At 33.5% G+C, this 11795-nt stretch overlaps 1 protein-coding gene across 1 annotated transcript; it reads left to right on the top strand.

Annotated features, from left to right (window-relative positions):
- Positions 1-257: 257 nt before the first annotated feature.
- Positions 258-8598, top strand: LOC122599648 (AP-4 complex subunit epsilon). Its single transcript, XM_043772189.1, has 11 exons — positions 258-993; positions 2088-2273; positions 4978-5193; positions 5280-5390; positions 5485-5682; positions 5778-5909; positions 6408-6464; positions 6541-6657; positions 6812-6889; positions 7017-7160; positions 7283-8598. The coding sequence occupies exons 1-11, from the start codon at positions 391-393 to the stop codon at positions 8312-8314; spliced, it is 2874 nt and encodes a 957-aa protein (XP_043628124.1). The 5' UTR covers positions 258-390; the 3' UTR covers positions 8315-8598.
- The last annotated feature ends 3197 nt before the right edge of the window (positions 8599-11795 follow it).

Raw genomic sequence — 11795 nt, forward strand, 5'->3', positions numbered from 1 at the left:
ACTATACTTCAACAAAAATGAAGATGGTTTGTGAAAAAAGTTAAAAATGTAAATAACGTTACTTCTACCTAAAACTGGTTAATAATACCTAAAGTATAATAAGAAAAATCGAACCTTTTTATGTTACTGTGGTTGATGTAAAAGTAAAAAAAAAAAACCCAAAATCACAGCAAAACACAATTTTAGTATTTTACACACACAATCCACGTGCCGCACACGTGTCTCTCGAACTTCAACACCCATCTTCCTCTTCAACAATCATCATCCCAAATCACAATCCACCAAAAATCTCACCCAATTTTCACTCTTTATCTTTGATCCAAAAATCATCAAAACCCTAATCCCCTAAAACATTTCAAATCCATCAAAATATCAAAAAAAAAATAAAAAATGGAGCAATTAAAAACAATCGGGCGGGAGCTAGCAATGAGTTCGCAAGGCGGATTCCATCAATCCAAAGAATTTCTCGACCTTATCAAATCAATCGGCGAAGCCCGATCCAAATCCGAAGAAGACCGGATCATAACCCACGAAATCCAAACCTTAAAAAAAAACATCAACCAACCCGACATCCCAAAACGCAAACTCAAAGAATACATCATTCGTTTAGTCTACATCGAAATGTTGGGCCACGACTCGTCTTTCGGGTACATTCATGCTGTTAAAATGACCCATGATGATTCTTTGCTCCTTAAACGAACTGGGTATTTGGCTGTTACTCTTTTCTTGAATGAAGATCATGACTTGATTATCTTGATTGTTAATACCATTCAAAAAGATTTGAAATCGGATAATTATTTAGTGGTTTGTGCCGCTTTGAATGCGTGTTGTAAGTTGATTAATGAAGAGACTATTCCTGCTGTTATTAATCAAGTTGTTGACTTGTTGGGTCATCCTAAAGAGGGTGTTAGGAAAAAGGCTGTTATGGTTTTGCATAGCTTTTATCACAAGTCTCCGTCGTCCGTTAATCATCTTTTGTCGCATTTTCGCAAGGTTTGTGCTTTTTTCAGCTACCTTTTTTGCTGTATGATGATTTTACCTGCATTGTTGTTTGTAGAGTAGGTTGCGAAAATCTCTAGTATGTTTCGAGATTTTGAATTAATTTGGTATTGTGTGCATAATTTTCAAAGTAGGATATGTATGTTAAAGATTTTCGTGTTAGGGAAGATCTTTTGATAATTGAGTAATGTTATAGGGCGAAGTGTTTTCGAGTTTATCCAACTTGTTATGTTTTGATAATTGAGTAATCTTATACGGCGAACTTGTTATGTTTTGTGTATCAAACTATTAATTTATATCGACTTGTATATGTGAGTCAGGGATGTGGTTTCAGTTTTGATGGCGTGGGAACTTATATGGCTGTTACGCTAGCAAAAATATAAATTAGCTGATACATACAGTATCAATGAATTGAAAATTAAGTATGCTTATAAAATGATTTGAAAGTATGCAACACCCTATAATAAACGTTATAAGCGGAATACTTTTAAAAACACGGCTCTTTATTATATGCCACACATTAATTAGTTAGTTTGTCGTTTTATGGTCAGTTTGTTTCAAAAAATGAAGCAGGCTTGCTTGGAGAGGGGAATGCAGTTAGCATTAACAATTGAAATTATTTGTGGAGGTAAAAAACAAAATGAGAATTGTCTTGATTTTGCAAATACCGAACTACAACTATTTAAATAACTTTAAAATATCAACGGGACACTGTAACCGCTTTACCATATCACATCCTTGGTCATTAAATAAATCAATTGAGGAAACCAAATTGTAAGAATTTTGGGAGGTATCTGCATACCATGCAGGCTGTTATATCTGTCACTTTGTTTCTGTAAAAATAGTGTTGAGCATTTTAGGAAGTACGGTCATCGTATCTTAGCTCATACGTTATCAAATGTGTGACCTTTGTTGATGATTTATTTTCATATAGAAATGAGTATGACGGATGTCTGTCAATCCATTTAAATGATTTATGTGAAGTGTTATACTGTTATGCACATTTTTCATCTTCCTTTTAATCTTGAGAACCTGTGTTATGATGATCACATGACTTTCTGATCACGTGTGCATTTTCTATTTTGCAGAAACTCTCTGATAATGACCCTGGTGTGATGGGTGCTACACTTTGCCCTCTACATGACCTCATAACGATAGATGTAAATCCATACAAGGATTTAGTTGCAAGCTTTGTGAACATTCTCAAACAAGTTGCAGAGCGCAGATTGCCAAAAAGTTATGACTATCATCAGACACCTGCTCCTTTCATACAGGTATGTGCTTCGAGCATTGTATATTTAGATACCTTATAAACCTCTTAGATCTATTTTGGAAATATGCAACATTTTCTTTTTATGCGGAATGTAAAGTTTTCCTATTGGTACGTTTTCAGATATTGTCAACTTTTTTTCCTACTGAAAATAACTACATGAAATTACTAACTTGTATTTTTATTCTACAAAGATCTGTTACTTTTGTTTTAATTAAGGGTTATCTTAGACATTTGATCAATGGCCAAACATTATTTTCCATCTCATGTTCTAGTTGCGTGTTCAAAGGTCGATGTTTGAGTTGAGTAAGGCACCCTGGTTGGTGCAAAGTGCAAACCTGATCACATCTTTGACTTTCTGATTAGGTCGTGGGTGTATTGTTTTCTCCCTTTTAACAGTTTATTTCTGTTACATAAACCTTGTGAAGAAATTTAGTTTTTAAATTAGGTTTATATGTTACGGTATTAAGTAGTGTAGGGTGTCTTTGAGCATCTTATTAAAATTTTTAATTTTATAAGTTTATTCAAAAGATTTCAATCTTTTTATGGAAAACATGTTAAAAGAACAGAAAATTAAAAGATAATTCCTTGATATAATTAATGCAATGTTACTAGAGGGTGTTATGCATACTAGAGTTATGCTGCTAGTTGCTAACAAATCTCATTTGAGTGATTGTCATTATCATAATTACTTTTCTTTGAGAAAGTAGTGTTGTTACTGTTGTAGCTATTACTTTTATATATTATTGTTATTATTATCAATTCTTTTTAGTAAAAGTAGTGTTGTGTGAGGAAATAAGAATGGGATGCAATATGCATAGTAGGAAAACAAGGCAGTTCCTTTCTCACGTAGAAAGGAATCATTTTAAATGCTTGCAAAAGTAGAAGTAAAGTCAGAGATAGAAAATAACTTTAACACTTATCTTCTTTGTGAAAAACAAGGCAACAAAGCAAATAATTTTCCTAATAGTCTGGACTAACTGCCCAATTTGGGCATATTAAGTAAACTAAAAGCAAGAATTTAAATTGTAGTGTAATTACCTTGCGTCTTCAACGTATGAATCATGAATAACTTATTTGTTTTTATTAAGGTTGGCTTTAGTTTTCTCTATGTACACAGATAACATACCACTGGATACTCAATATCTGGATATTCTAAATCGTGGTATCCAGTTAACACCAGATATTCTTGTAACATAGAAAGTCAGTATTCTAAGATTGTACTTGCATCTATGTGTTAAAATCCCCAGTCATACTTTTGTGTTTGTAACTAGGCTAGTAGGGTTAGTAGGGATGACTAAAAGTTTGCAGAAGAAGAGGTAGTGAGGTACAAAGTGTCAGTTGAAGGAAATTAGCTTTCCATTTTTTTTTTTGTTAGATTAGGAGTAAAGATGTTTGCTTCATGTCCATTTAACTGAATTGTGAGATGTCTTACAGTTTGGCTTTCTATTTGTAGACACATGCATGCTGTACTCATTTATGTTTCTGTTTTTGCCATGTCCCTGTTTTTGCCATGGTCAGGAACTGACTCCCATTCTGTTCAGTTTGTGTCATGCTGCGTATTAAACTGGCTTATATGCAAATTTACAGATTCTGTGAACGTGAATGAACTACTTCTACCACCACAAGCCGTACTATTTTTTTGATTTTCTTATGCTTTCTAAAAGTGTTCTAGCTTTTTAAATCAAACACTACATAGAAAAATTTCAGAAAGTTTGTACATTTACTAAGCCAGGCACAACATAGATATGAGCATAGTGACGACCTGTATATCCTAGAAAAAAAAGTCATTATTAAAGTACTTGTGAAACTCACCTGGGAGTTTGAGTTGGCACCCAAAATCAAACATACTTCGATCTTTACACTATACGTCTTATTCACTCATATCCATGTTTCCTTTTCCTACATTCCCTGTTCAACATACACTAACCTCCAATGTCTTCGTTTCGTGTATCGCTGGGCATTCAGATTACAACTTTGATTTCTTTTCTATGTTTTATAGCAAGATACATATATGCAGGGCATGATTTGACTTATTTCTGTTTCTTTCTAAGTTTATACTTAGATCAAAGTAAAAGGCGTACATCTTAAATATCATCCAACTCTTTACTTCTTTTGATTTTCCTCAGCCGATAAAAAGTGCCAAAAGAAAGCTGTATTTCCATTTTGGGTTCAAGTTCAGTTAACTTGTCTACGAAAGGCTTAATTTTTTTTAGCCCAACATAGATTACAAAATACTAAGAATACGCCTTCTGACCGACCTTGGCAAAATAATTCTCATTACCCTAACTTACAATTGGTGTTTATATGTTATGCCAATATCATTAAAGATAGTTATGTAAACACTCTGTTATATGGTTGTGGGTTTGAGTCTCATATGGAACAATTGGTGTAAATAGTTGGTGGCTATAGATTTGAACGTTTTGCCTGAAATAAAAAGGTTATAATGTAGCTCTATGCAGTCGTTCTTAAGTCATTATACTTATGTATGACTGTATGAGCTACACAGTGAAAATGACTGCATCTGTTTCAATCTAAAGTTTTAATGAGAAGATAAATCGAAAGTAAGAGCATGTATATTCTATAAAAGAAAATTTATGTTAAAAGTTACTACTGATTTGACCATGATATTCTTACCTCAAGTTCGAATACTTTGGACATTCTTTTTCATTGCTGACATCATTTGTATCTCTTTTTAATATGCACAGATTAAGTTGCTAAAAATCCTGGCATTACTCGGTAGTGGTGACAAAAAGTCCAGTGAGCAGATGTATACTGTCATCGGGGACATCATGAGGAAGAGTGACACATCCAGTAACATAGGAAATGCCATTCTTTATGAATGCATTTGTTGTATCTCTTCCATACAGTCGAGCCCTAAGTTATTGGAAACAGCTGCTGATGCAATCTCTAAATTTTTGAAGGTGTTGCAAAGTTTCTAAACTTATGTACTTTGAAAAAGTGGTACTATATGTCAAGTCTTAATGGCTTATTAATTGTAAATTTGTAGAGTGATAGTCACAATTTGAAGTATATGGGGATAGATGCTCTTGGTCGATTGATAAGAATAAGCCCAGATATTGCTGAGCAACACCAACTCGCTGTAATTGACTGCTTAGAGGTAAGTTGATTTGGTACTTTCTACTTTCACATATGTATTTGAGTCGAGTACTCTTTTTATGTCATGTGGAGTTCTCATCCACTTGTTGATACAGGACCCTGATGACACATTAAAGAGGAAAACATTTGAGCTGCTATATAAAATGACAAAATCCTCAAATGTGGAAGTGATAGTAGACCGCATGATTGATTACATGATTAATATCAATGATAGTCATTACAAAACTGAGACAGCATCTAGATGTGTGGAGCTTGCTGAGCAATTTGCTCCCAGTAACCATTGGTTCATCCAGGTTTATACACACTATACATTAATTTTATCATAAAATTTTCTGTCTTCTTAGCAGAAAATAATTTTCATTCTCCTGTCTACTTTCTGACTTTACAGACCATGAACAAAGTCTTTCAGCATGCTGGGGATCTAGTGAATCCTAAAGTGGCACATAACTTGATGCGATTGATTGCAGAGGGATTTGGGGAGGATGATGATACAGCAGATAGTCAGTTGAGATCATCCGCTGTATGTATTTCTTGAGTTAACTGACAACTGTATACTTTTATCTTTTCAGCTGCTCTATACATGATTTTTTATTTAAATTATGGGCATAAGTAGAAGCTTTAGTTTCAAACCGGTTACTTATAAATAGGTCACTGTGGGTTATGTTCTACCCTGAACTTGTGAAATGGGTAAATATTAATTTTGAGGGACATGTGGCCAAACGGGTGGGAAATTGCCTAAAGTGTATTTTTAATGCATTAAAAAGATCATCATTCAGATACTAGCATCTTTGCAATTATAGTCGACACTCTAACTACAGTTAAAGAAGTCTGGACAAAAAATTGGCTGGCTAACCTTCTTCGACCTGTGGGAAAAAGCCGATTTTGACATGAACCCGTTTTGAGCTTCTACCCAACCTGTGCTGTTTGTCACTTTTAGCTTTCTAATACGCAATATTTTTTTTTTTGGTAAGGCTTCTGTTTTGTTATATAATTTGAACTTTTTGCATCTTGGATGCAGGTGGAATCATACCTAAAATTAGTTGATGAGCCAAAACTTCCATCTGCATTTGTGCAGGTATGTCATGGGATACATAAAGGTCCATTCTGTGTTTTGTTTTTTCTAGATCTTATATGTTAAGCATTGTGAGCAGGTGATATGTTGGGTGTTGGGTGAATATGGAACTGCAGATGGCAAGTATTCTGCTTCTTACATCAGTGGCAAGTTATGTGATGTCGCAGAGGCACATTCGAGTGATGACATAGTTAAGGTATTCTCATAAACTTTATGTAAGACCACCAGTTGTAAAATTCACATCTTCTAATGTAATCTTTGATATACTTGGTTTATTGCATAAAATTTTTAAAAATTTTTCAATTGCTTGTTTTTTTTATGTTATGCGAACTAATGTCGCTTCTTCATAGGCATATGCAGTGACAGCACTTATGAAAGTATATTCTTTTGAAAAAGCAGCTAGAAGAAAATTCAGTTTGTTACCAGAGGCAAGTATCATTTTTCTTTTTTCTTTTTTTTTTTTTTTTTGCTGTTTTGGATTTATTTCACAACTGTGTCTATTATCTTTGGCTGTTCTAGTTTCCAAGATACATTTTGTTTCTGTAATTGTTGCAGTGCCAATCGTTGCTTGAAGAATTGTCTGCCTCTCATTCATCTGATCTCCAGCAACGTGCATATGAATTCCAAGCAATTCTTAATCTTGATGCTAATGCCATAGAGAATATACTGCCATTAGATGCAAGCTGTGAAGACATTGAGGTCATCTTTTGTGCATATCAACTGTTCTTTCGAAGCTCCTGATATTCAAGTTCTAAGTTGCCTTTTTATGTTGAATACTTGATTAGAATGCTGATACTGTCAAAGAATTTGTTTCCGTGCAGATTGATAAGAGTCTTTCATTTCTCAATAGCTATGTCCAAAAGTCATTAGAGGAGGGGGCTGAACCTTATATCCCTGAGAGTCAACGGTCCGGAACTCTAAATATCAGCAACATTGGGAATCATAACCCGTACGAATCACCTGCTCATTCTCTTAGGTTTGAGGCCTACGAGGTTCCAAAACCTGTTGTACCTGCAAAGATACCATCAGCAGTTACTTATCCAACTGAACTTGTACCTGTACATGCACATATACCCGAGCCTTCTTATCAACCATCGGTTCAGCCCACCTTGTCATCGGTTTCTGATTCTAGCTCAACTGGACTAAAGTTACGGCTTGATGGGGTTCAAAAGAAGTGGGGCAAGCCTGCATACTCATCTGGTGCATCCTCATCTTCCTCAAACTTTGAGTCCCATAGGACCTCGGTTAATGGTGCAACACAAACTGATACTGTTATATCTAAATCACGTGAACCGAGGCAGCCACAAGTTGAGGTCTCTGAAGAAAAGCAAAAACTTGCTGCTTCACTTTTCGGAGGTACAACTTCAAGATCCGAAAGGAAGCATTCTGGTAGTGCTGCTGCTCACAGCAAGGGTTCACGATCGACTAATAATGTTGAAGATAAAGTGAGACCCACAACCACAACCACCACCACAGTGGTTCAGCCACCTCCGCCTGACTTGCTTGATTTGGGTGATGAACCAACTGGTGCATCCAGTAGCTATCCATCTGTCGTGGATCCATTCCAACAACTGGAAGGTCTTCTTGATGTGAGCCAAGATGGTAATGTTGCTACTACTTCTAATGGAGCTGATCTTATGTCACTTTATTCAGATGCACCTACAAATGGTCAAAACCAGAACCAAAACCAGAATGAGAATCTGAACGGTTCAGTGAACCCAAGCAACAGAACAGCATCCTTGACCAAGGGTCCGAGCTTGAAAGATGCTTTGGACAAGGATGCACTTGTGAGACAGATGGGTGTAAACCCGACAAGCCAGAATCCTAATTTATTTAGTGATTTGTTCTCATAAGACAAACTCTATATATCACAAGCTTAGTTTTCATGCTCCAAGAAGCTCTTTTCGAGAAGATAAATACAGATTCAAATGAAGCATGTGTTGGCTGTTTGTTTTGAGGGGGTTCCGTGCTGGCTTCACGTTATGTTGCAATGTGGCATAGCTGACCCTCCCAAGTAAAGATTTGCATTTTATTGTTCTAGCGTTTGTGTATTATTAAATTGATCTGTTTGTTTTTACATCTAATTACTGGGAGAGGAGTTTCTGTATTTTTAAGGAAAAGATTGTTTTTTGCCTCATATGCAGGAAATATTGTACATTTTGTTGTCATGCATCGGTAATATTGTGATTTGGCATGGACTTGGTACCCATCGCCATCAGGATGAATGGTATTAAGTGTTGCAACTTTTCTCTAGTTGTACTGTTGGGTCATGGGTGAATGAGGAATTGAGGATTATGCAGATTTTCTTAAGTTTTGAGTTCTAGAACATAATAGGTTTGTATCCGAGTTTCTTGGTCTCCTTATTGATAAAACAAGATAGAGATTAGAGATCGAAGTTGATCGAATAACATTACACAAAACGAACCTGATGTTAAGCATATGGGCTTCTCCCTCATTTTGCTCATGAAAGTATAAGCATTTCAAACTCGTTTGTTGTCATAACATTAACCCATTATAAAGCAAACTCGTATTATAACTTAAGCATTGATTGAAATTAACGCAGATAAAACGAACCTGCAAACAAGAAAAATTCCAAAAGAAAGTAGCCTTCCAAAGAGCAGGTTTACTAATGCAAGACAATTGATACAAACTGTATATTTGACTTCCCTCATTTGTGGTTAAAAGGTAATTAAAATCTAACTTCCAAGCTCCAAGCATTTTACATCATTACACAATTTGGTTAGTTACATTCAGTCATGATTTACCTAAACATTGATCCAAAAACGAAATAGTTCGCAAAATCATCTATTTTAGTCAAAGTACATATGTGCCTAATACAGTTAGTTTACATGATCTTTTTAAGAACATGGATACAGCAGTTATATTATGTCATATTGTCACATTAGATCACATTTCCTAAATACTCAAAATGATCAAACTAAATAATTAAAAAGTTCTCTTCAAAAAAAGCCACATGCAGAAAGGACCATCAACATGTCGTGGTGTACGTGGATGTTGTCGTACCCATCACACCAACGACTGAAGCTAGCTTTATAAAAGACATTTAATATCCAAGGGTGAAATAAATGTTTTTTTGTTGCCAGTTCTACATATAAGGGATCTGCATATATGCCTTTTTTTTTTTTGTTACAGAATAAGATACATAAAGGAACCTTCAACGAATCTCACTATAAAAGTTGGTATCAATAGTAATATTCATTTATCAAAAAGTCCTACTAAATAAATGCTAGTTCCAAAATTCAAGACATATTCATTTCTTCATTATAAAGCTTTATAAAATAGTAATTGTTTAAAATAACCTGGCCAAACTTCTGTTCTATTTATACGAGTCTGTGCTAATGACCCTCGGTCTAAAAGCTAAATGGCTGAGTTGAGACACTAATTAAATGACCTCAATAATAAGTTAGGAGCTCGTAGGCTCAAGTTTCTTATGGAACAAATTATTGGGGCTTTCTAAGTTAAGATAGGAATTCTTTCTCATCTATGATGGGTTTCCTCCCAATAGTGAGAAAATGATGTATTAGTGGGCTGTCATTATTGATCCAAATTTGCCTTTCATAGAAACGAGATATGTTACCGGGGCGTTGCCCCGGAAGAAGTTACATTTGTTAATGATTTAATAAAAAATATTATTCAAGAGATAATGTGTCATAAATTTTTTGAAGAAAACATGTATTATTCATATTATTAAAAACTGACATTTGTCAGTTAAAAATGAACTGTAAAATTTTGTGTGAAAATAAAAGTCGTTCGCGTAAAAGTTTAGTGTTAAAAGTGTAAGAGACTTAAATGTTGTGGTGAAAATAAAATGAATAGAAAGTTTATTATTCTGTATAAGTTTTCCCGTGCATTTCTTTTTAGTATATGTGCTAAAAAGTTTGTTGCAAAAGTGTAAGAGGTTAAAATGTTGTAGTTAAAATTAAAGATTATCAAATAGTAGAAAAATTTAGTAGTAAAAGTGTAAGGAGTTAAGATATTGTGGTGAAAATTAAAAGATTAAAAAGTTTACTAAGAATTATAAAAGTTTTGTTCTAAAAGTGTAAAGAGTGAAACTATTGTGGTGAAAGTAAAAAATAAAATAAAAAGTATATTATTCTATACACGCTTCCCCGTACCTTAAAATAAAAGAAAATTAAAAACTATGAAAGTTTAGTGCTAAAAGTGTAAAGAGTTAAAATATTGTGGTGAAAATAAAAAGAATACAAAGTTTACTAAAAAATATTATAGTTTAGTGCTGAAAGTGTAAAGATTGAAAGTTTTGTGTTGAAAATAAAAAGAATATAAATTTTACTAAAAAGTATTATAGTTTAATGCTAAAAGTGTAAAGATTAAAACTTCCGTATTTAAAGTAAAAAGAATAAAAAATATACTATTACTAAAAAATATTATAATTTAGTGTTAAAAGTATAGAGATTGAAAATTTTGTGGTGAAGATAAATAGAACAAAAAGTTTACTAAGAAAGTATTATAGTTTAGTGTTAAAAATGAAAAAATTGAAACTTATGTGATAAAAATTAAATAAAATTAAAAATATACTATTCTTTACACGTTTTGCGAGACTTTGTTTTTAATATATATATTATAATATGAGTCTGTCTAGTTTTAAGTAAAAAAAAAAAGACATCTCAATAAATATGTAATGTCACGAAGAAATAGTACTGTGTTCATCTCTAGCTAGCTGTACCTTTTATTCTTGGGTTTTAACATGCATGTCAGGAAGTTATGAATTTTCCACTTATATTATTATCATTTACTACAATTTTGGTAGTTTGTAACTTTGTATGTATTCTAGTCGGTATGGTTACGTGACCATAATACAGTCTCTTTATTTTATTGAATTTTTTGGATTTTTCTTGTTACTTATAGGCATTTGGGTTTGGATAAGGTTTTTGAATCATTTCTATTTTTGTAAAACTGATAAACTTATTTTATCAAAATATATACTAGGTTAATTACGTGGATAGATTGTAGAAATGGGCTATATGATTCAGAAATCAATAAGCGTATCAGGTTAAAACTTCACTTTACAAAGCATTTAGATAGATTATATACTTTGGCATCTGGCCAATTTCTCCAAATTTTCGAGTCCCTAGCTAGTTCACGCGTCAGTTTCTCTACATTTAAAGTATTGTAACTTGGTAACAATTTTGTCAGGATTCAAGCAAATTTATCCTTAGAATTCTGATTCTGTGTATACATTTGTATATAAAGATCACTGAGCAGACCTAATTAGCACCTAGTCGATTGTTAGACGTTTTAATATTATTTTTTTTTACAAACAGTCTTAGTGATTTTGTTGGATTTAGTCAAATG

The sequence above is a fragment of the Erigeron canadensis genome, chromosome 5 (genome assembly GCF_010389155.1).
Source record: "Erigeron canadensis isolate Cc75 chromosome 5, C_canadensis_v1, whole genome shotgun sequence".
Lineage (NCBI taxonomy): Eukaryota > Viridiplantae > Streptophyta > Magnoliopsida > Asterales > Asteraceae > Erigeron > Erigeron canadensis.